At 47.5% G+C, this 25,232-nt stretch overlaps 1 protein-coding gene across 5 annotated transcripts in view; it reads right to left on the reverse strand.

Annotated features, from left to right (window-relative positions):
• Positions 1 to 27: 27 nt before the first annotated feature.
• The window catches only part of LOC128748128 (actin-binding LIM protein 3-like), a 47,971-nt gene continuing 22,766 nt past the window's right edge, over positions 28 to 25,232 (reverse strand). For 3 of the 5 annotated variants that reach the window (XM_053846545.1, XM_053846547.1, XM_053846546.1), the window contains 23 exons: positions 24,159 to 24,311; positions 20,277 to 20,353; positions 19,384 to 19,803; positions 16,363 to 16,539; positions 12,155 to 12,338; positions 11,975 to 12,087; positions 11,547 to 11,673; positions 11,390 to 11,483; positions 10,141 to 10,228; positions 8,059 to 8,117; positions 7,794 to 7,868; positions 7,418 to 7,573; positions 7,019 to 7,048; positions 6,683 to 6,794; positions 5,621 to 5,668; positions 4,036 to 4,164; positions 3,889 to 3,953; positions 2,960 to 3,104; positions 2,472 to 2,501; positions 1,325 to 1,383; positions 1,058 to 1,124; positions 816 to 982; positions 28 to 755 (listed from right to left, as the gene is read on the reverse strand). In XM_053846545.1, coding sequence (XP_053702520.1) covers positions 915 to 982; positions 1,058 to 1,124; positions 1,325 to 1,383; positions 2,472 to 2,501; positions 2,960 to 3,104; positions 3,889 to 3,953; positions 4,036 to 4,164; positions 5,621 to 5,668; positions 6,683 to 6,794; positions 7,019 to 7,048; positions 7,418 to 7,573; positions 7,794 to 7,868; positions 8,059 to 8,117; positions 10,141 to 10,228; positions 11,390 to 11,483; positions 11,547 to 11,673; positions 11,975 to 12,087; positions 12,155 to 12,338; positions 16,363 to 16,539; positions 19,384 to 19,411 — 1,854 coding nt within the window. In that variant the 5' untranslated portion in view covers positions 19,412 to 19,803; positions 20,277 to 20,353; positions 24,159 to 24,311 and the 3' untranslated portion in view covers positions 28 to 755; positions 816 to 914. Of the gene's footprint in view, positions 756 to 815; positions 983 to 1,057; positions 1,125 to 1,324; positions 1,384 to 2,471; positions 2,502 to 2,959; positions 3,105 to 3,888; positions 3,954 to 4,035; positions 4,165 to 5,620; positions 5,669 to 6,682; positions 6,795 to 7,018; positions 7,049 to 7,417; positions 7,574 to 7,793; positions 7,869 to 8,058; positions 8,118 to 10,140; positions 10,229 to 11,389; positions 11,484 to 11,546; positions 11,674 to 11,974; positions 12,088 to 12,154; positions 12,339 to 16,362; positions 16,540 to 19,383; positions 19,804 to 20,276; positions 20,354 to 24,158; positions 24,957 to 25,232 lie in introns of those variants that run through there. The other 2 variants (XM_053846549.1, XM_053846548.1) reach the window with 2 other exon arrangements.

Below are 25,232 nucleotides of genomic sequence, written 5' to 3' on the forward strand. Positions count from 1 at the left end.
CGGAACGACCACAAAGAGACCAGTGACTCTGTCGTTTATTGGGATTTTTTTTGTGGGCAAAAACAGTTTTCAAACGAAAGATCATCCATGTCCCAGTGACAGGAAGACAACGGTGTCAACTCACGCACTTCCCTCTTTGAGCTCCGCTGTGGTTCATATCTGCTCATCAATCCCGCCCCTTCTCTCTAAATTAAACTGCTTAGTTGCACTACAAACAAACACAAGAATAATCTAGTTCCAAAATAAATGTGAACAGACAGAATCCTGCTCAAAAAAACAAATAAGAAAAAATAAATGAACGGACACCTCAGGATGTATAAATACGACGTTCATTCATAGGACCTTATAAATAAGTCTTCAAATGCGCACATAATGATAAAAAACACCTTTAAATTAAGCCGATTAAAAAAAGATCGCAGAGCAACTTTGGTTTTCAGAAGGTTCATGTAACGGTATATTCACGTCATCTGTACAGCAATAAAGAAAAATGTGAATGCCGTCATCATATTGCGAATGAACAACAGTGCAACGCGTTATTTTCGGTTAGTTGCAACACACCGCCACCTTGTGGTGAAACAGAAAACCGATTTTTGTCCTCCAGAATCCCAGTGTGGACGACAGGAAGACGGTTTACTTCCCTCTCAGAACAGTCGGACCTGTTTCTTCAGTTCGTTCTTCTTCCACTGAGCCAGACGGTCGAAGGCGGACATGGACATGCCAAAGACTCTTTGGAACTCCTCTGGAGATAGGTGGCGCTGTGAGAGAGGAGGACCTGGTCAGCAGGTGGATGACAGGTACAATGCACTGATACGTACCTCAAGTCTGGCTCGGTCCACGTCACAGGGGAGACGCTTCTGTCCGCGGACGGACACCATCAGAGCCTCATACGGGTAGATCTGCCACACAGGTTCGGATTAATCACACGCTTCTCTTTGTTGGGCAGAATGTCTCGGACAGAAAACACACACGCTCACCTTGTATTCTGAAACAAGGAGGACAGAGAGAAATGGTTAGTTGGAGGCCAGTTTGGAGCTGCATCAGTGAAGGAGAGACTCACCCCTGACCTGCCAGTTGACGGCGTTGCTGCTGTCATACTGGTAATAATCTGGAGCTCCGCCTCCTGGCTGCAAGACAGCAGCAGTTGAGACCATGACATCGCAAACAATGCAACAATCGTTCACCGCGACGCATGAATACTGCAGCACTCAACATGAGCAACTCCTCATGAGTTGGTGCTGCATTCCTTCAGAATGGCAGCAGCTTCTCCCACATCTTCACTCATCACCACAGAAACACAAAAGCCCACAGTCGGATGGACTCTCACCCTGTTCTGGCCATTCCTCCTGTAGCCTGGCAACGAGGAAGACTTAGCCATGTACGAGTCTGGAAATACAAAACACCACAGAGAGTTACACTCTCTTCACAATCATCTTTAGACAGTTGCTCATGTCCGCCCTGCCATTCTACAGTGAATAACTGGGGAAATTACCTAAGAAAAATATTTTACTAAAGAATAACTGAATTCTTAATTTAAGTGAATAGTTTACACTTTTTTTTTAATTCATTTTCTTACAATTGCACATTTGTTTCATTTTTATATTATGCTCTTAAACTACATATATATATATATATATATATATATATATATATATATATATATATATATATATATATATATATATATATATATATATATATATATATATATATATATATATATAAAATTCCCTTAGTTGTGAATATGTGTCGTCCTAGAGTGAATGATTTTAGTTTTTGAATTGAACCAAAAACGCAGGGAGTCAACGCGCAATATAGAATTGACCACCAGAGGTCAGTGCAGCCCCATCGGTCCACAGAGCCAACTTTCTTTCCCCCCTGGCTCCAGCACACGCCGTGGCTTCTTGGCTGTGCCACTCATCTCTCTCCCTGCTCTCAGTCGCTCATGTTCACTCCAGTGTGGAGGATAAATTCAATTTCACAGCAACGTCAGGGACGAGATGACGCAGCAGAAAACTGCCTGATCATGACGTGTGGCACGTCCTTAGGAGGAGTCAGTGGATATTTCTACTGACAGCTTCAGTTTCCATCACAAGTGACGCTCTGTCATCACTGTCTCCCCGTCTTTCAGGTCCTCCCAAGTCTGTCCATGTGGCCCACAGAGCTTATCTACTGATGATCAGTTATGATATGGTACATTGAAAATATATTTAGATTTTCTTCATTCATTTTTCTTTTTTAAGTATTTATCCACACTTCCTTTACACGAAAATATTATAATCTATCTTTGAATAACATGCACATAAAATGATTTTTTTGTTTACAATATTATACCGCATATTTACACCTAATTTAGCCGCTCAGGATTCAAAGGCAGGTGCTCAGATAAATATTATCATTGCTTAGATGGCGTCAAAGGTTTAGGCTCCATGTGAGACTCAGTCGAGCTCCACTGTCACGGCAGAAGAACTCACCGATGTCCACACCATTGATGGACCTGGGAGCTGGAGACACAGCAGCACAGGGGAGAAGGAGGAGAAGAGAAGAAATACAAGTGAAACCAGGCACATAAAGATATTTTACACTTTACTACAAATCATGATTGATAATAATAATCAGGAATACTGCAATAAATTCACTAGTATAACAATTAAAAATGACAGGTTTCCCGTCTCCAAAATGGAAGCAATGAAACATTTACATAGCCACAGAAGACATAAATAAGAACTCATGAATTGAACATGTGCGTTTGAGCGGCAGCCGAGCTATCGAACAATAACACTGGGACTGTAGAGGAAGTGAAGAAGTGAGTGTGAGTTTCGGGTGAATCGGCCTACACATGCCATGAAATATGAAAGAGCAGCGGTGCCTGGCTGTGCTGCAGCCCCTGGTGTGAATAATGAATATGTTCATGGCTGGTTCTCTGCTTCGTCAGGAGGCTTCTCCTCCACTCGGGACTTACAGCTGCTCAGAGAGTTGCATGCAGCATGATTGTTCAGCGCCTCCTTGTGGTTGAAGTGAGGACTGCTGCTGCTCTGCCACTGCTCATTGTCGTGCGGGACGGACCGAGCCTTCATCTCCTCCTTCAGGATCAACCTGCCGATCGCCTGTCGGGAGGAAACCGGAGGGTTACAGTTTAAGATTAAGGAGTCTTCACAGAGCATGATGTTTGCAAATGATATGGTGATTTGTAGTGGGGGGGGGACTGGGAAGGTGGAGAGGAGTGGAGTTATGGCGTAGGAGGAGTGAAGATGAGGGGCTGAGAACAGATGAAGTGTTTGGAGCCCATCATGTAGCCAGCAGGTAGGATGGGACGGGAGAAGAAGCTAGGACACCAGGGGACGAAGATGCGTCAATAATGGGTGTGATTTCAGATTCGGAGAAATGGAAGTGAAGAGGAAGAGTTTACAAAATCCCTTAGTCAGCAGCATCACTTTACAGTGACTGGAGAAGACACTCTGGAAGGGTGACTCAATCATTTCATAGTAAAAGCCTTTGAAAATTGTGATTCTTCCTCAATGACTTTACATGAATTCTAGCTAGCTATTTCTTTAAACCCCTTGAGTTGACCTCAATGCTGCTAGATCAGAGTGTTAGCAGACGACCTGGGTTGAACCCACAGGAAGTTTGAGCTCATCCCCATGTGTATTATCAAAATAAAAGACTGTTGGAACTGAGCTCACACTTTCTGGAGTTTCCACGAGTCAGTGAGTTTGACACTAAACTAAGGGATAAGCACAACCTCTCCAGCCCAATGACCTTCTCTTACTCAATGTTTCAATGTGGGTTTGTTTCAGAGTGTGTTTAAAGGTGTGTATTTCTGCCTTCTGTGTGCATTTGTTTGAGTATGTGTTCTGACCAGCGTGTGTATCCCATGTGTTTCACAATCACCCTGCTGATGTTGTGATTGAATCCGTCCTCGTCCCCTCCCGATGAAAATCTCCGTGTTCTGGAGCCTGGGGCAGGAAAAAACGTTTGTGATGTGAGAACAAATGCTTGACCATAAAAGCTCGGGTTGTTTAAAGTGGAAGGAAATACTTTTGGGCGAGCCGGAGTACGGGTAGTAGTTGGAGTCCGGGTGATAAATGTTGCTGTTGCAGAGGCGGCTGGAGTTGATGAGATTCTGGTTGGCTTTACTCACGCTGGCGGTCAGAGAGGCAGCGGCGTCTGGAGGAGGAGACACACGGGGCACGTTCAATTATCAACACAGATCTCCTCCGCAACCTGTTTCACTTCAACAACTCAGAAGATGAATCACTGCTTGGCAGATTTAAAAATGAGAGCAGTCTGTGGGTGAGAGAGAAGAAGGGTGGAGGGGAGGACGCAGCAGGGGGGAGAAGTGAGGAGGAGGAAACCAGGAAAACAAGGAGAGAAAGTAGGAAAGGAGGTCAGAGTGAGCGCAGGGGGAAATGATGATGCACACCAGCGTCGCACAGCTGCCAGACGTGTTGTGTAACAAAGATCAAGCTATGTTTGTGAGACAGCAGAGGCAGAGATGACACTTTCTTTAACTTATGAGACCAGCTGGGTTTGACTATGATCCCTCCACAAGTGAGTCCGTCAGTGAGGTTCAGGGGCAAACCAGGCAAAAGTGGAGCCGAAGTGGAGCCTGGAGAATCTCGGGGAAAGCTCACTCGGCAGGACCATCATCTCTCCTGAGAGGGAGAGGCGATGGAGCGCATCTCTGATCAGCTCTCAGATCCACCTGCAGCCGCCCGTCTGGAACGTGCCAGGACTAGGATGAGCGCTCATCCTCTCTGTTGAGTTCTGAGAGAAGCTGAACTACATTCAGAGCTTTTCCTCCAGACCTCAGCCATTAAACTTGAGAAACCCGTCTGCATCTTCACAAGCTGTTGCTACTGAAACTGTGTCACTAAATGGAAACTCCTCTCTCACGTCCTCTTCAAACACGTCTGGTGAGTCACAGCGAGAACGGTGACTCTGCAGCAGCCTTTAGGCCCAGTTTCCACCATTTTTTCTCAAGATGTTCCTCAGTCAGAGCGACCATTGAATCCCTGGGTCTGAAAGTGTCTCCCTGTATAACCAATGTTAGAATATGAATGATTGAAGTGGCGACTAGATTCTAGTTATCAGCACAGTATAGACACATATTCTTTGGAGACAACACGATATTAGTCTGGTCAGCAGCACAGATCAAATGCTAGTCCAGGCCCGAGGCCTCATCTGGCCTCAGATATCACTAGATATGGCCCAAAACCTATTTCACAACTAGTAAAGCACAAAGAGAGCGCACACCTCCCTATTTTATCGCTACATTTGATCTTCAATATCCTGAGTGCAATGGGCTCAATAGGACAGCAGATGGCAGCAGCGTTGGCGAGTGACTTTAAGGGAGACTGGAAGAGGAAGGACTGAAGCATCCACATTCTGTCGCCATGGTCACATGAAAGCCAAGTATTTATCATCATAGGGGACAATAGAACCAACAGAACCACCACCAAATCTAATGACATCATTGCCTGTAATGGTGCCCAGCTTCCACCAACAGCTTCAATATCACAGTTATATGTGATGCTAGCTGTTTTTAGCGTCAGCCTTTCCACTTGTTTCAGCTAAGAAGCTTCTTTAAACCATTTTCAGGTGACTGACAGCTGGAACTGACCTTGTCTTTTATAGATGGGAGGCTTCCTGTAGATATTGGACTCATCTGCTGGAGAAACAGGAAGAAACAGGTGTGAGGCGGACCAACTGAAAATCCATCATATGACTACATTCCTTCTTCGTCATGAATGTGAGAAGAAGGACGGCAGCGTCCCCACACCCGGACTGATGAGACATTCACATTCAGGCTGGTTGCAGGAAGAGGCAGCAGATGGCTGAGAGAAAGGGAATCAAGACGAGAGCAGCTCAAGTAGGAGGAAGAAAACAAGAATAAATCTTGGATACCTCGTTGGAATGAGGACATTTTCCAGGACAGTTCTCAGCTCTGGGAGCACTAAACGCTCGCTAACGTTCCTCTGGTTAATTAAGACAGTTACTCTTAAGAGCTGCAGCATCGGAACACAAACACTGAAAGGTTCACTCAGCTCCTGGGCAAACACACATCCCTCCAGTTTTGCATGAAAAGGCTGGAAACATTCAGTGACATTAAGCAATGAAAGTAGCTTCAGGAAAGATCAGCCAGAGGGAAAATGCTTGGAGGAAACTGAGAGAAGGGTTTGTTAAAAGACAAATGCAGCTCATTTCATGGTCATTTCAAGTTCCTCTGCTGTTGTGTTCAACAAGGTTTCAAAGGCATGAATGTGTGCGAGTCATTGGTCTCTGTAAATATTCACAGGACGTCTCCATGTGCAACGGTTTCAGAACGCGCACCCAAATTCTTGCCCTCCACAGTCTGTCAAATGAAGATCCAAGCTCCTGGTTTTATTCCTGCTAAGCTCTCGGCTTCCTCTCAGGTGGGTGGTGTTAGTACAGGTCAGAGGTCACAGATAAAAGCCTACCTGGGAGATGGAAATGCTTGGGGGCTGGGGTTGGAGCGTAACACCTCCAGCCACTCTCACTGCCTGCAGTCAGCCGGCCAATCACAGCCAAAGAAATCAGAGCGAGAACAACACAGTGTGTCACAACCGTGACACAAGAGCATGCCGGCTGGCTGAGGCCTCCCTGCGAGCGACGGGGCCGACCCCCCCACACGAGTAGGCGTACCTGTGTGCGGGAGCGTTACCTGGCAGATAGTAGTGCAGAGGGGAGCCTCCTTGGCGGCTTGGAGTTGGGGAGTCAGTGAAGGCTGAGCTGGAGGAGCGCCTGGTTCTCATGTCCACGCCGTCCAGCAGGTCCTGCAGGGAGATCCACGCGCTAAGACCCTCACTCCAAACTGATCAGACACTCTCATATGTGCAACACACAGTGTGGCAGCTCGATCATCCATGGATGCACAGTAGATACCTATTCATGCTGAAGCCAATCACCACTTCATCATTGCTACAGCTGACTCATCAAATTCAACTAACCAACAGCAACATTTATCAACTAAAACCTTGGTGCTAAAGTTCATACTCACGTTTGTGTACGGTGATATGGAGCGCAGTGACTGCGGGAAGAACAAGAACACATCAGTCAGCATACAATTCTGTCGTCACTGCCATTTAAATCATATGTGGTGCAACATAATTATCTTCATTATATAATTATCTGCTCCAGTCAGCGCTGGAAACACATTTAAAGGTCTAAATTTCAGTCTTTTAAAGACAGCCGGTTGCCATGGCGCCCTGGATCATGCAGTCCTTATTCACACCGTGCTGTTCTCCTCCACCGACAGTTAGATAAGACTGAAGAGATAAAGTAAGTAAAGTCGCGCTGCAGCTCAGTATTATGGGACGAACAGGAGGGATTTCCAAGCAAGCGATCGGTGTGAGAGGTGTCTTTGACTTCCTCTCGAGCCTGTTTCGGGGGCACGAACCTGTCCACAGCTGAATCCATCCAGAGTGTCGTCAGAGAGGTTGGTGCTCTCGCCCTGATAGGGGATGACGTCCGGCGGCTGGACGCCGTACACGGCTTTGACCCTCGGAAGAGCTGCCAACTGCTTATAACCCAAAACGTCGCTCTCAACCTTAGACTGTGAGAGACGGGCAGACAGAGATGCAGACGCTCAGGTGCCATTTACACGCAGGCAAGGGAGGAACAGCCACAGGAGACATCTCCAAAATCAATCACTACCTTCATCAACAAACTGAAAATCACAGAGAAGGTTTGACAGATTGGGTTTAAAAAGTCAGCTCTTTGAATAGGTGATCGACAGCGGTGTCACCAGGCATCAGCACTGTGATGCTACTCACAAAGACAAGGCGGTTCGGAGAGCCGAGGAGCGGAGAGGAGCCTGGAGAGGAGATGCTCTCGGAGTTTCTTCTTGGCTGAACGAACCACAGAGGAGGAGAAGGATAGTTGAGATCAGAGGTCACAGGAGACAGGCAGAGAGAGGGTCTAACCAAAGAGGCAACAGATGCTAATAGAAGTCTCCGTGTCGCCTGGCTAGCTGGGACTATGTCAACATGCTACACACAACACACAGACAGTCAAAGCAGCAGGTGCCATGGAACTCACCCTCAGTTTCCTCTCCAGCCGTGCCGCTTCTTTACACATGGGATGCCAAACTTCTGATCCTACACACACAGATACAGAATCCTCAGTGAGGCCTGAAGATCACAGCGATATATAAATGTAATATAATTTAAATTATTAAATGTAATAAAATATAATTTCATGCCTGTCTGTAATAATGAGTCAATTAAGTCCCTTAATGCACTGCAGTCACTGAAGCTCTTTAAACAGTTAATGTTGTTGGAGTCAAGGGCTGAAACGGCTATTTAAAGACACTTAAATTATTAAATATATAGTTAACAGATCATAGATTTAGGAGCCTGGAAGCAACACAATGACGTGTCCATGCGAAGTAAATCTTAATGAGAGACATCATGGAAGAACACAGGCAGTGGAGAGGAGAAGAAACAGCTGTTTCCTGAAGCATATTTTGGGTGGGCATCACACAGTGAAATCCGACCCTGAAGGGAGGACAATGCCCTTTATGCCTGAATAAAAGATACATCCAGTCCTACACCAGGCTAATGACAAATCTAATAAATAACCACTATCAGCAACACAAATGAGACACACATTAAATGTGAACACACGCAGCTCTCGCTCACACACACACTAAATCAATACTGTCGACAGAAAGCATGATTCAGCCCCCCACCTCCCACCCACGCTCCACAACTCAGCAGCCGATCAGATGAACAGCCTTGGACTTGGCTCTTTGTCTCTGTGAAGGAAAATCTAAATGGAGCCGAGAGGCATCACAGCAGAAGAAAATCATTGTCACCAACAGGAAAGAGAGGAACGTGTCTTTCAGAGATGAAAGAGCTACACTTGGCCTCGCGGCGACACGAGGGAAGTCACCTGGATTCAAATGCAGCACAATAAAGTGGAGTCTCTCAGAAGGTTCAGAGCTACTTCTTCAGCATCAGAATAGCCCTGAATGAAACCCAGGCAAAGACACAGGCCCAAAAACTGCGCCTCCGCAGCAGCTCACCAGACAGTCATTACACAACATTAAAAATGATGAAAATAAGATTTCGATCCATTTTAATTGAAGGACACAAATGAGAGGTAAACAAAAAAGCACACCATGGAGCTAAATGCTTGACAATCAGTTAATGCCCCAGACACACACATAACCACTTCTCATTCCAGACGTGTATCATGAGATTGATGGCGTGTGTGTGAGGAGTGTTGGAGCATGTGTGTGTGTGGGGGGTAATTGAGTGTGTCTTGAGAGGGTGATTGCTCAGCCCTCCTACACGTCTCCAGTCATCAACAGGAGTGAATGTAACCTTGGGGCGCCATGCTAGGCGCACACCTGTAGCCCGAGAGAGAACACACACACACACACACACACACAAACACACACATACACATACACGCCAGACGTAGGACAGTATGCAAATGTGTCTTGTTGGCAGAAGCAGAATGTCAACAAGGCGACAGCAGTGAAGAATGTGAGGAACTTTGAATCAGAACAGTTCATATCCTGAGTCTCAACTTTGTTCCCTGTGCCGTCACCAGCGTTGAACACCTTGAATTCTTCTACACAACTAATGAGCACAGGTACAGAGGTGCCATCAGTTCATTCCAACCTCCTAAGTCTCACTGAGCTCAGGTGTTCAACAGGTGTATTTAAGAGTTAAATCTGACGCGTCTCTATCGTGATGTTTCCAGCTGCTGATGTGTAGGTGGTCATAATGTTGTGGCTGATTGGTGGTGACGGATGCAATTCCTGGCTCACTGTGATCACCACTGCGGCCAAAATGAATCAGTGCGCTAATCAACTTCCTGTAACGTGATTAGAGGAACCAGAACTTCCTGGATGATCCAGTAGCTTCAATTGGAATTGCTCTAACAGCGTGGCAACCGAACACAGGGGAGGGGAGGGACTCCAGGGAAGACAAAAGCGCCGCGCCAGGGCCGTTCCTGGGTCTCAGCTCAAACCTTTGCTGAGCGGCAAGCGGCAGAACGGACGGTTCTATTCTCACCACAGCAGCATCTGGACTCTTGCAGCTGACTCAATCCTCCAGTCTATTTTCACGACTGCACCGTCACCAAGCATCGGCGGTCGCTCACACGCACCTGTGAGGTACATTTCCTCCCCCTCCAGGAACATCATGTGACAGCGGGAACATCTGGCACAGCTGGGATGGTAGTGCTTTCCTCCAGCCTGAACGACAGACCATAGACTTGTGAGAGAACATCAGGAGGAGTGGGGAGGCACAAGAGGGTTGGGGGGGCTCTCTGCTGAGAGCTGCTCTGGGATCAATATTCTGATGCTTACATCACGGTTCTTAGAAGCCCCAACGGACCACGTCAGATATTGGTTCTGTTTTATGAGACCAGCAAGTTCGCAGCAAAACAACACTGAATAAATGAATGCACATTTTAAATTGGCCCAGAAGGAGATGACTACTACATGACTACTACAAAAAGACAGGGATTTAAATAAGTCAGAATAGAAAACGCATGTTGTTATTATCTTTAATTGTGAACAGCTTTTTCCTATTAAGTCGTGGCAGCCTGACGATCTGACAATACCAGCCAAGGGAGCAGCAGAATGAAGGAGAGAAAAATGCAAATCCCTGTGCCTGGACTGGAAAATATGCAGGAGGGTGCTGGGAGATAGTGGGGGGCACAGTGCGTGACGTCTGGATGTGGCTTCAGAACGACTTCTGACAATGTCTGCTTCAGAGGTGGCACAAGGAGGAGGAGGGGAGAAATCAGGAGGGCAAAGATGGCTCTGAAAATACGGGAGAGGTCGAGGGGTGTCAACCAGGTATAGGTCTTACTCTATTTTTGAATACACATTAATTAAGTAGATATGAAAATCAGAACAACAAAATCAATGTCGCTCAGTACCATCTTCCCCCCTCCAAACCTTGGAACGTGGCATCTCCCAGTCCCCTGATAGAGAATTAAACATCGGACCATTGGAAACAGTTGAGAATTTGGATTGGATTAATTTTTCGCCACAAAAAGGCGGTGAAGGGTCCCGTGATGCCCCAGCGACGAGAGGAGGAGGGGTAGGTTTTGAAGGTGGGATTCAGGCTGTTAACGTTGTTCACTACCCCGGGATTGAGAGAAATTGATGGATTGGTTGTTAAAAACACAATACATGGCCTTGTTATGCACTAGAGACCAGCAACCAAGTGAGTCGCAGGGATGAGCTCGAGCCACTATATTACCATGACGTCATGTGACCAGGAGCTCACGCCCTGCTGGCCGTCCCTTAGCTTCGCCTGAACTGACGATAGGGAAAGGGGCGGGGCAGAGGGGCGTCCAGTGAACAGGTCAGTGCAGTGCGGCACCGTCAACTGAGTGTCCTCACCTCCAGGACTCTGCCGCTGATGAACATGCTGCAGCTCTCGCACTTGATCCCAAACTGAGAGTGGTAGTCAGTCTCACAGTAGGGTTTCCCTTCTCTGCCGAGCAACAACACATTTCGTCAAGCCCTCGCCAGGACCATCTCCGGTGAGGTCACTTACTTGCTGATGTACTCCCCAGTGAGCGCGCAGCCACATGTTTGGCATTTGAAGCAACTGACGTGCCACTGGCTCTTGAGCGCCAGCAGCGACTGACCCTGCTTGATCTCCTCGCCACAGCCGGCACAGTCTGCAGGGGCAGATTCAGCATTCATCATCCTTTTATTTATGGCCTCGTTTGATCACCTGCCAACATCTTTTGTGCCCCGGCGATGGTCACACTCTCCCTGCCAGCTGGGCCGGAGCCAGACCACCAATGTACCGGGGGCAGTGGGCCACCCTGTGTTTTGGAAGCGTCTAAGGTTGTAGCAGTTCGGTGTATGTGACCAACACAGAGGCACATGTATAAGGAGTAACAGCAGCACTACACTGTTGTTACACCAAAGCAAAGACACTTATCTGCTAAAAAAAGGCATGTGACAGTGTCTCACAGCTTGGTCCGTGGACTTTGACCGGCTTGTCAATGTTGAGTGTGTGTGAGCACTGCTGACACACACACTTCTTCCCACAGAAGGTCACCCTGTCTCCGATCGGGAAGGGACTCCTGAGAAGACACACACAACTCACCACTAAGTCGGCAGAACAACGATAACTTCTCCCACTGATGTCACCTGCAGAGGCTGCAGACGAAGCAGTGAGGGTGGTACGTCCTCCCCAGCGCAGACACCACCTCTCCCATGATGTACTGCTCGCAGCTGTCACACTGCGTCCCATACAGCCGCTGGTAGTCCTCAGTGCAGACGTACTCTCCATCATGGTGGAAGAAACCCGTGTGGACCAGATCGCAGCCGCACACTGGACAAAAGAAGAAGGAGACAAAATATATTTCTTTTACAAATGGGCTTGAAAATGTTTCTGGTAAAACAACAAGTGCATTATTAATTTAACTCAGCCAGTGCGCAAATATGATGTTTTCATCTGACATAGTGCTAATATGTCCTTTACTCCGCCCACTTCTTAAAAAACTCTCAGTTCTTGGTGACACTGAGGAAGCAGAATTCCAGCCTCAGTCTGGATTTGATGTTCTGTTCAACGTCCAGCAAGTGACCAAACTGCAGCTGAAGATGAAGAACAGAAGCAGGGGGAAAAGAAGGAGAAGAAGGAGAGCGAGGAGGAATGTATTCGGAGTAAAAACAAGAATAAATCTGAAATTACTCTCCCATTTTAAAATAGACTGTCAACTTCAGATTATTCTATTGAATCCCCTTTTATTTTGGCAGTTTCCTGTCACTGACTTTAAACTTCCTCCTTAGTGTGGAAAGGTACTGACCACTGCAGAGGAGACAGACCCCTCCGGGCATGCAGCCACATGAATACAGCTAATAGTAGTTTATAGTTTCAAATTACTCTGACAAATCTGTAACATGGAGCCGGTGAGCCGGTCAAAACTCTCCACATTAAACAGATAAAGACTGAAATGCAGCTCATTGGTGTAGAGTTGAGGGACCTAAAGGGCAGAGTACCATGTGACCGGGGTGACAGCCAGTCCTGACACTAATCTAAGAGGTTTCACCTTCTGGATTTAGAGTAGCTCATAGTAAACAATGCAGGGCTCGGCCGGGGGGAGTTGGGGGGAGTAGGAGGGGAGGATTGCTGGAGAGTGCAATCTGCTGTTCAATCTGACCTCCAAAGGGTTAATAATGTAATCGGGTTTGGGGGATAAGGCTGGTAAACGCCAGCCACAGTGGTGCGTCTGGTATTTATAGATAAAAGCCTTTATCCACTGGCCGTACTTCAGCATCTCCAAGGACGGTTCCGCCGTTCCTTCTGAGGACCACGACGTTGGATGGCATCAGTCTGAGGAAGGCAGAAGGTGGCAGCACCGTCTGAGGCAGGAGGCCGATCAACTGATCTGACAGGGAATTGAACGTCTGCTCTCTAATTAAGCTAATGGCTCTAAACCCTGAGGAGTGAATGGATCTGATCCGGGCCAGAATGCTAAGTGGATCAGATGGTGAGGGAGAGCGCCACTGAGCCGCCAGTTTCATTCGGAGCTGTAGGGTTTGTTATTAGCATTAGCTTTAAACAGCGAAAAGCGGGGAAATGCTACCTTGAGATGCTACAATTTTGAGTCCCCTCTTCTGGTTCTCTCAAGGTTTCTGCCTCCCAATACAGGCAGTTACTGCAGTTGAAAACATGGAAAAGCTAAGACCCGCTCCACTGACATGCTGCTGTTTCCATTAGCCAGCACCATATTCCAGTCATGGCGGACATGCCGTCAGACAACTTTCAAATGGCAGCCTGACCTTTCGCTGCCTGTCAGAGATTAAAGCTTTCCGCTGTGAAGGAGTTGAAACACACGCATCACACACCTCCACTGGACTTCTAAATGAGAGTCCAGGCAGCTGTGACAGCACTTCGTGTGTAAACACCACGGACGCCACATTTGCAGTGCACACACGCCTCTGTGACGCCGTTCTTTCCTCCCTCATCCCGCTGATAGCGTCCACACATCCGTCACTGTCGGCACGGGCCGCTATTAAGATGTGGATCACAGAGAAGAAAGGAGGAACGTTCAGACCAGTGAATCCCACTCAACTGAAGCAGCAACAATTAAATCCTCTTCACCTTCCTAAAGAGCGTGCAGCCATGAAAATACACTCAGTATAGAGCAGTGGAGCTGCCCTTCACTCCGCTGTGAGGAGATGTTTAAATCTCTCCTGGGCAGCCAGGACGAATCTTCCCGCTGCCTTTTGAACTCGCTGACTTAAATAGGTTTAAGACTCCTTCAGGCAGACGGTGAATCCCAGGCCGAGCGGCAACACTCTCCGGGATCTTCCCACCTGTTGTCACAAACGCTACAGTCAGTCTTGGCCCAGCCAGCTGACTCGGCGGCTCTGGGACAGCCTCCTGCCAGATCGATCTTTTATGCGCAGCACTGATGCACAGTCTAGGCAGAATTAAGCGTAACAAGGAAAGTAAAAGCTTTTTTATGACCTTCTATAGATAGGACAGTGAGTCAGCAGCCACAGACGCCAGGAACTGCTCAGGTCAGACTCACTCAAGCTCATGAACCGCAACTCAGGCTGAACCACAGTATCGTTTGACCGGATGCCAACAGAGAGGGAGACAGAAAGATGCCGCCATCAGAGCCGAAACTAGTTCCGTCACGATTCTCCCTGACCACGACAGCCATGTGATCAGTCATGTCTTCATATCGACTGAAGATAATCTCATTCCAAAGACAATGGACTCGTCTAGGTTCAATAGTCTGTAGCAGCTCTACATCAGGTTCATCTCAATGTGTTCGCAAGTCCATTAAAATGTTGATGCTGCAGGCAGAGACTTGGCGCAACGTCAACAAGTACAACTGTCTGTGTGAGCTGCCAGCAGCCAGAACAAAAGGTCAAGGGACCGGCCTACAAAGAAAAGAGTCTTAAAGTGAAGGAAACCGAGAGAAAATGAAATAATCTGAGGAGCTGACACAGAGCTGACAGATTCAACAGGGAGGAATAAGAGTCAATGGCCACTCAATCTGTCAGGATTGACCCCGAGTGTGCACAAGATTAGAGGAAGCAGTGCACATTACGGCTCCAATCCACTTGCCTGGAGCCTCCAAGCAGGTCTGCAGAGCTGCACATGGGCATCAATAACACCTCTGCAAGGTCCAGTCCAGGGCAGAATTGCCTCAGTCCAGGCAACACCATAGTCATAAAGGTCTTCAGGAAGGAGCCTCTTAAGTAGAGTTTGCTTTTTCCGTCTCTGGAGTTCAGACTGGCTTCCTTGCTCACCTCCATGGCCACAACACAAATCCAAATAGGTACTTATGCTACGTGTCTTAAATGACTTCATTAGTTCCCGCAGAAGGTCATTTATTATGTTCACGGCTCCATTTTTTGATTAGAAAAGTGGGAGCAGAGGCAAAATAGAAGGGATTATTTTAGAGGAAAAGCCAGGACGTGACATGGGGGAATGAGAAAAAGTCAAGAAGGGAATCCAAGGAGAGATTAGCAGGGGCGAGCAGAAGTGAGGGAAGGAGGGTAGAGGAGGAAGGGAAGAGACGACGGAGCCCGGGGGAGGTATCAATGAGCCATCGATCTCCCCATCCAGCACTTGTCTGGCAGCCGTCACTCATCTGTTTGCATCACAGACATCCCACCGTTTAGCTGTGGCGTACTGATGTGAGAAAGAGGAGGAGAGACGGAGTGGTGGAGGAGACACAGGTGTATAGTAAATAAATAGAGGAAAATATGTCAACATATTTTCAACATTTAGGTACAGAAAGAGACCTCTTATAGTAGTGGGACAGAGAGGTGAAAAAAAAATGGTGGCAGGGGTGATGGTTCTGATTCTCCCCACCTCGCACTTTCCGGGTCACCTGGGGAATTTGTAATGAATTGGCGATATAAACATGTTTGTTGGCTCCATCAGGAAGCTGATGTTTACCATTTAGATGACTCCGCAAGATCCAACGCTCCAATCATGGAGCCCGTAACGCCGGACAGAAAGTGCTCCTTTTTTTCCAGAGCAAAGGCCTTCATCAACACAGGGCGAAAGGAAGCAAACGCGCGGACGAAGCTCATGAACCAGCACCAGTCAGGGTGAACGGCAGCTGGTGCAGTTCAAGCATAGAACTGCTCTTGTCAGGCGGCACCCACTGGGACTGTGTGGGTTTTGATCTGTGAAAGGAGGTCAGCTGGTAGGATTCAGACTGGAGGCTGAAAACCTGCTGACTGCTTGGTTTCCCGGCTGCTGAGTCCAGACGTTCCACCTGTCCCGCGACAGAATCCGACTGAGAAGCACCTACAGCTGGTGGACGCAAGGTTTTCTAGAGGTATGAAGGACCAGTTTCAGCACGAGCCGCTGGTCCCCGTTTTACCTTGGCAGGTGAAGCAGCTGACGTGGAAGTGCGTGCTCTTGACGCGGACGACCTCCCCGCGACAGACCTCACCGCAGCGCTGGCACGTGATGGGGGAGCTCCCACGGCTGGAGAGGGGAGAGCTGCCGCCGCTGCCGTTGTTGTTCCCGCCGTACAGCCCCGCCGAGTGGTACTGAACTGAAACAAGATCAAAACCACGTCACTGTCACTGGGATGTTCTCCTCTCATCTGAGCTGTGTTCTGATCAAAGCCTGGCGGAGCGACTGGAGACATGGAGAACAATCTGACGTTACATCGGCCATCAATAATCTCTGGATGCAGAACTATATAATCTGCACTTTCAAGTGAGCGTACTGGACACACACGTTTGTATCTCCATCCTTGTGGGGACTCACCTTTCCCCAGCCTCTCACCTGAACCAGGACTCTGAACCAAACTGAAATTCAACGATAGTGACACTGCTATTTTGAATTTTCAACCCTCAAATTCAGCTTTAACCATGTGGGAACAGACAGAAGGTCCCCACAAGGAGGTGTGTTTCCAAGAATTTGTACCCACAGATATAGCTGCACATACACGCACACACAATTGTCTCTCCATCCTTGTGGGGACCTCTCATGGCCTTCACCCCAGCATCTCCTCCTAAACCAAACCGTCCTTGAACCAAACTGGAACCCAGTTATAACTGAATATTATTGTCAAGTCTTCACGCTCAAATTGAGGCTTATCCTCGCGGTATCCAGCCAAATGTCCCCACAAAGTCATACAGTGTTATGTCAAGAATTGGTCCCCACAAAGTAAGATAAACGAGCCCACGCACACAGGCAGAGACACATTCCCCCGGCTAGATAAGTCAATCAGTTAGAAGAGATAAGACTGACACTTCACTTGATCAATCCAGACCCGAAACACTCGACTGTACAACATCAATTCCACTGACTTTTGTCGAGCGACATGCCAGTAATTGAATTTAATCAGGAGGATTCACTGGACCGCGGCACGCAGCACATCTGATGAACAGCAGAGGAGACCCAGGCTCCACAGCAGATCCACGGCGTGTGTGTGTGTGAGAGAGCAAGAGAGAGTCAGAGAGAGACGCCAGTGTCTCTGAGGGTCCACCGTGGAAGCTGGCACCGGTTCCGGTCCAGATGGCGGCATGAAAACTGATAAACACAAACGTCTAAAGAATCGCAGGTGGCCTGTGTTTTCTGTTTGGTCAGGTATTCCTTATGTTGCGGGGACGTGGCTCAGCTGCAGGCGTGTTGTGGAGTAATCTGAGGGGCTGTGAATTTCAGATGAATCTCCAGGGATGAGGCGGCGCTATGGTCACCGTGAAGCTGAAACAGTTTAGAGTCTTTCCTCTTCTTCCCTCCCGCACCTCACAGTCACACTGTTCTTTGGGTCCGAACGTTTGCAGTTTTTACTGACCCACTCAGGCAGGTGTTCTGAAACGAAGGAGCACCTGGAGCTCCTGGAAGGCGTGTGAGGCTTATCTCACAAGTCATATCCTCAAACTGAAACATGTTCTCCTCATGCCAATGTCCTTCTAAAATGTCCTTCTAATCAGGACCTCAACTCGGGAATTCTGCCTCGGGAATTGTGTTAAAAGTTTGGGGTTCACCTTCAAAGTTGGGCTCACAAACAAACATGTGAAGTCACGTCTACAGCACGTACATGATGGCCTCACCAGCCACAGCACAGAGGTCTTCATTTCCACATCTTCAAGAGTAGGAGCTAGTAAACACATGCACCGTCAGCTTTTCAAATGACTTGAGCACTCAGTGTTTGCTGCGAGCTACCAAATTGCTGCCTCAAGATTGAAATGTCGAGGCAAAGGCAGAAAAATATAAAACTACTGTCAACAGATCGCAGCACAAGTCCTCATACGCAAAACTCAGTTTAGGAGCTTTTGAGTGGGACTCAAACTCATCTGCGGAGAACAACAGAAATATTAAACTCATGTAAACTGAAGGTGAAGAAATGAAATAAAAAGTTCAAGAGGAACTGCTGAGACATTGGTGCGCTCCCTCAAAGCTCTGAGGGAACCTCAGCCGTAGTAGCCTTGTCTGTCCATGTAGGCTCATGCTTCGACACTCACAGATGGATTGATCCGTCCGTCCTCTGTCTCCACTGACCAAACACAGTGCTGCTGATGACCACACTAATGAACGTGGTCACCTATCAATGCTCCATATCAGCCTCTGTTTCCAGACCAACCTTCAGTGGAGAGAGACGGCGTGTGACATAATGAAATACTGCGTCAATAAGAGGGTGTGATCGATCAACCCCTGAGAGGGGCTGTTTGTGTGGACTTCACTGTGGCTCCTCAGCGGACGCCGAGGAGCTGGACACACACACACCTCCACTCACAGGCTTCGGATCTAAGCAGCTGATGTTAGAGTCGACTGGCATGTTGGGGACGTGGGGATAGATCCCACTGCAAGAGTTTTCCAATGGAGCCGGAAGAGTTTATGAGATCATAAACCTCACCAGGGTCTTAAAGTAAAGAGTGATGGTCTGCACTGAAGCTAATCAGGTGATGGGCATCAGCAGACCGACCTCAGCGAAACTGGTCTTTGACCCAGCACAGCGGAGCCGACCAAGCTGACACCCCGACTGAGCAGACACGGCATCAACACCTCAGAAGATTGTGTCATCGAGGAGCCACCAAGCCAACGTTACGTCAGCCCAAACACCTCCTGGCTCTCACCTTCTTCACCCTTTACACAGTCCAGTGGAGCATGTCCGAGTTCTCACACTCACCTCTGCTTTCAACCAGACAACTTCCTTCACACTCACCAGAGGAAGTGGGCAATCTGGACAGGCAAACGTCACCTCCACCTCTCCACAACCCTGCTTGTCCCTTCACTCAAACACAAGAACTAAAAGCCATTTTTCCCTTGACACTCTTCACATAACCAAGTATATATTTCAAGTTTTCATTTCTGATACTCTCTAGTACGAAGGTCTATTTCAGGGAGGTGCGGCCGCTGAAGATACATGAATAACTGTCACACTTACCATTAGTCGAGCCACTCATGTTTGTCATGCTCCTCAAAATCCCCGCAACACAGTCAGCTATTCCACATGAATGACCGTCCTCCAGAGCTCCAACTCCTCCTTCAGGGCTCAGGCTGAGCCGGGCTTCCCCCTGTCCCCGGGCAGGAGGTTCGCTGTCCAGGCTTCTCTGCACCTCTCCACCCTGGTTGGAGGAGCAGTTGCTTAAATGAGAGGCGGCAGCAGCAGCATCCTCCTCCTCCTCCTCACTGCTCTTCCGCCTCTATACAAGCGCGCTGAGGAGCACCAGATCCCCCCCGCCCATGACCATGAGAGTCTCCGACAGAGCTGGACTGGCTCCGAGTTGATTCTGGGCTCCTCACTCTGTCGGGAGGCTTTTCCAGCAGGGTGGGCCGGCGCTTCTGGGCAGTGTGTTGGCGCCATCTAGCGGACGATCATGAACCCACAACAATAATGATCAGAGCAGAAGTGAAAACTCAATTAATACGACCAATGACACGAACAATTACTTACTTACTCCCATTACTTGTGGACTATTTGGATTAGATTACTGATATCGAACTATAAATTAAGACTTAAATATGGCTGCGGGTTGTACAGTTCTCACACACTTGGAGAGTTTTTTACTTCCGGTTGAAAAGCTTTTTTTCTCACAACATTTTGTGGATTTCAGGTAAAGAGTACAATTCAATATATTAAAAGGTCGATGAAAACTTCGAGAGATTACAGTATGAAAACACTCGGCTAAGGGTAGCTATCAGTAGCTAACGGCTAACAGCAGCAGTGGAAGTCTACAAATCAGTTGGAAATAGAAACACATTTTACGAAAACATCGGTACTGCCACTAAACGTCAACAGTGGTCACTAACAAGTGAAATATATTCATATTTGCTTACCTTTAGAAGACAATTCTGACGGGCGAGAGTGGCACATCATGAACGTGCCTCTAGTGGTCAAACACTGGTAACTGCACCTGAAGTCACACATTTACAAGTAGGTCAGATTAAAAAATAATAATAATCCGATTCATTTACTACAATAACGAAATATAACATATATTTAAATTAAGTTGTAAAAGAAGTTGTTTAGGAGCTAAACAAAGGCGACTTCTATTTATTTATTTTTGTCTATTGTTTCTTATGGAGGAACAAAGAAGAAAACAAGATCAGAAAATCCACTAAAATGACTCATAACTTGCACTCTGATAATGGAATCGAAGCCATCTATGAGTATCTGTTGTAATTTTGATGAATGGCCACTAGATGTCAATGAAAAATAGTCCGTCGTTGACAGGAATAAAGCCAACAATTAAATGCACATTACAATTTTTTTTTTTACTCTACACTTGCACAACACAGAACAATGAAGTGGAATATTGAATTATTATACTCAGATCCAGCCACTTACATTCCTCGTCTAACACCAAGAAAGTTATATTTTTGTACCGCATTTGAAAGCGACTATAAAAAAAATACAATACAAAGACCGGTCCAGTGAAGAGGACAATCGCTGTCTTGTTCATGATGCATTTGCTGTTTGTTTTATTGAAGTGTATTTATTTTCAAACATGGAAATGAAAAGTCTTTCAGCGTTAGCCTCAAATATATTTCCATTAAAATGCCTGTGTCTCGCACCAGTCCTCGGTGTGTTTCCGATCATTAGCGTTTCTATGTTCAGTCTCACTTCCTCAACTTCAGAAGAAAACTTCCTGCGAACAAGGTCACCAGGGATTCAGTCCACCTAGTCAGGGTCGCTCAAGCCCAGATGCCTGCAGGTATGTTTTTCTCTGTCATCACGAGATTTCGATGCTTGGTGACTCATGTGAAAAAAAATAAAACACACAAAGCTTTTGTTGTCAGTCATTAAAAGATGTTGTTTTCTTAAAGAGCCGGAATACTATGTCACATCGTCCACAAGCGGCGTTCTTATGTCCCATTATTTGCTGTGTTTTCGCAGATCAAATGCAGAGGAAGCGTTAAAAGAAAGAAAGAAATCTGTTCCCACTAAAGTGGCATAAGCGGCAGCTTCCTGTCTAACAGGATGTTGCAGGCGTTTAAGGGAAATCATTAAGAGAGAAACTCCCGGCTACGGCTCGGTCAGATGCTGTGTGTTAAGGCTGCTAGCTTCATCAGATACACAGTTTTGGAGGAGATTTTTAAATATGTTGAATTGCTTTTCAATAATTGATTTTGTAGCTCATGAGAGCTGCATAAATACAATCGATTCTGCACACCTCTGACCTAGACTGAGGGTCTGCAGTCCTGACCCCACCATCCCCAGACAAAGTCTGGTCCCACCCCTGCACAAGGAATCATAGGCGTCAGTTTAGGAGGGGCGTCGTCATAACCCCGGTGATTTTCAGTAGTATGGAAAATTCCGACGCTCCTGAACGCCTCACCTGCAGGCATCTGAGATACTGTACCTCCATCTGCCCTTTACTCAAGATAAACCAGTGGAGAGAAAACCTGAACTGAGGGGCAAGAAAACAGATGAGAGTACCACAGGGCCGGAGGCGACGAAAGCCCTGGAGATGCAGCCAGCAGGGGGCAAGACATGGGGCGGAAAATGAATGGATCTATCGGGACGGTGCTGTTGGTCGAACTCTTGCACAGATGCAGAAGATCCTCGAATGACTTCAGACTGGAGACTTAAATGTGGGGCAGGTTTGAGGAACTCAGTCTTGCTGACAAAGTAAGGCTCGAAAAGAGGAAACAGAGACTGAGTTTGCAACATAAATAATGAGCATCATAGCGGGCAGTCGCTGGAAGGTCTTGGTCTGGATGAAGGGCCACGCTCGGCCCCTTGTACAGCCCCCAGTCCGGCCCCAAACACGGAAGCACACACGCTGCCAGGATTATTGTGCTCCGGCTGCTGTCTAGAGCTTCGAAGATTTTCTGTGAAAGGAAGATGAGGTGGCCTTCAGGAAGCTCTTCATGCAACTGAAGAGCAGCGTCTCTCTGTTCTTCTTGCAGTGGTCTCTGCGCTCGACAAGCGGAGGCCAGGAAGGAGGATGTGAGATGAGACAAGTGGCTCTGCGGTGAAGCTGTCGACGATTCACGAAGCACTTGTTAACACCTCACACCAACAGACCATTTCCTCTCTCTCTCTCTCTCTCTCCTCATAAACGCTGGGTGGGGCTCCAACGCTCGGCTCTGGCCCCAGAATAGTGAGGCCAGCTGTGTTTGTGCTGCACGTGTGCTGTGCTGCTCATGTTGGAGATGAAGCTGAGAGATAGACTAGTTGATGTCATCTTTTGGACAAGACCCCAGCCAAGTGCTTTGATTCAGGTCCCGAGTTAAATCACATGTTGGTTCCACACTCGATAACATCTCCACTTCAAGTCAATGTCTCCAACACTTTCTTCCTGTTTATGGTCACTCTTTCATATCCTGGAGGTCACGGGACCTGGTAGTGCAGGAGAGACTGAACAGCAAGCTCTTGATCTGCAGCAGCAGGTGGATGGAGATGGAGAGGTGAGGCTGGTGAGAACAGATGAGCCGCTCCTCAGGAGGACAGAAATGAAGCCGAGTGATGAGAGAGGAAGCTGACAGGGTGATGGAGCAGGGCGCGGTGAGGGACGCTGACACCAGGGTGATCTCATAAGAATCCAGAAGGATGAGGTGAGCCCAAGCGCTGACAGGCCAACTGAGGAGTGTTTACCCTCGTGCACCGTCCCTCGTTTTTCACGGGAGAAAGACGAAGTGCAGCCAGTGTGTTTGACAGCAACCAGAAGGGGGCGATCTCTCGCTCTCGTCTTCATTCTCACAGCAGATTTGTGACAGAGGCACTAAGGTTCTGCAGAGAAGACAGTCACTTATTAGGGTCTCTCTTCATTCGCCTGTCCCTCCATCCATCGGTTTGTTTCTCTCTTGTTGTTCATTCCTTCTTTACTTCCTCCTTTTGGTTGTTCCTTCATTCCTTCACACATTCTTAGTCTGTTCCTTTCTTCATTCATTCATTTTGTTTTTCATTTGTTCTTTTGTTCAGCGTTCCTTTCTTCGTTTATTCATTCCTTTGTCCTATCATTTTTACTTTTGTTTGTTCATCCATTCGTTCCTTAAGTCATTCCCTTCTTTGCTTTGTTCATTCATTTCATCTGTCATTCCTTTGATCATTTTTTTCTTTCCTTCATTTCTTTGGTCACATATCCTTCAGACGTTCCTTCATTAATTTGTTCATTCCTTTGTTTGATCATACATTCTTACCTTCTTTGTCTGTTTCTAAGCATGTACTGCACCTAGCCTTGTAGCATTTGAATCTAAATGCATCAGTTGCGCTGTGGGTCACATGACCAGCTCCGCTGTGGCCTGAAAATGTACCAACAGAACCAGCTGAAGAACCAAAACATTGGTCAACAGAAGGGTAGCGTGCTAGCTCGTATTGCCTCCCTCCTGCGTGAACGTCTCTGTGATGCTACCTGTCACCTGCTGTGCGATTTAGCTGATTGCAGGTGATATCAAAGGAATAAAAGTGGGGCAATAATATTGGGTAAGATGACAGTGTGTGTGTGGGAACTGGTGTCGTGGTGGAGGTCTGAACCGTCCTTGTGCCCCTGGAGCAGAGGCTGTTGACGCAGGATAATAATGATTTCACTTCAGTGTAAAAGTTGAACACAAGGGAATATTTCAACTGTGGATCTGCTGCTGACGTAAATCAGAGATGACTTTCATGCTCCCGGGGCAAGAGAGGGACAGAGAGGATGTGAGGAGAGAGGAAAGGCACAGGAAGACGCTTGTGTTGAGGAATGTGTTTTGACAGGCAAAAGGACACGGCGATACCTGCGCTGTAGCCTTTGCTTCCATCAGGCTGATGCCAGGAACGTTTGCCTCGCCGCTTCTTCTTGTCCCCCCACCTTTGTGTCGCCTTCACATTCATATTCTTCTTTGAGCCGGAGCCATGACGCTGCAGCCGCCAACCGACCGGCGCTGAATCTGAGCATGAATACATTTGTTCAGCTGGTCATGGAACATAAACTTTAATCACCTTCTCTCTCCCCGGGAGGCTTTCTGGCTCACTGGGCCCAAGATGGCGTCACCCGCAGAAAATCTCACTTAAACGGAAGCAGGTGTTTCTTATGCAGGCTCAGTGAGGAGGCAGGCGAGTGCAGTCAAACACCTCCAGTGGGCCACTCCAGTTCAAGCCAACGATCGTCACAAGTGCTTCGCAAACACACTTGAACACCTCCGGGCTGCTGTCAGTTGAATAAAGTTGGGATTGTTCAGAACCCAAGCCAGCTTGTTTACAGTACAGTAGAGTATTGATGAGGCAGCAGGGATGAATGAGGGCTCTGTCGGCTGCTGGGGAACGTCAACTGCAGCTGCAACATATGCACGGAAATTCCTCGTTCAGGAATCAGGACAAATGATTTCCCATTGATTATCGGATGCATGAAGTGGTCAATAACAGTCATGGATGAGCAGCGACGATGAGTCTGCCGTGCTGTTTGCATTTCTATCTTTGGTGGGTCTGTCAGTAGTGACTTTTCTCCACAGCTCTCGACCTTAGAGGAAACAGCTGCAGCTGCTTCTTCTCATGGTGAGAGACTAGGAGGAGGCCTGGGCCATGCTCAGGGTTGTTGAAGAAATATGTCTCTGAGATGAGCACCTGGAGGAAGAGCTGCAGTTAACGTTAATAATTTTCTTATTCATTCAGAAAGGCTTTGGTGAAGGGCTCCACAGACGAGTTTAGTGCACTTTCTTTGGTGCAATCGTGCATTTATCATACCAACAACATCAAGATAAACATACAGATTGTCACCTACGAACTTCCAGAAGACTGAGCACGAAGGGTTTGGACTGAATATTAAGTAGCTTGGCTCAAAACAGCGCTTCACACATCTGTCTAAACAAATA

This window comes from Synchiropus splendidus, chromosome 17 (genome assembly GCF_027744825.2).
Source record: "Synchiropus splendidus isolate RoL2022-P1 chromosome 17, RoL_Sspl_1.0, whole genome shotgun sequence".
Classification (NCBI taxonomy): Eukaryota; Metazoa; Chordata; class Actinopteri; order Syngnathiformes; family Callionymidae; genus Synchiropus; species Synchiropus splendidus.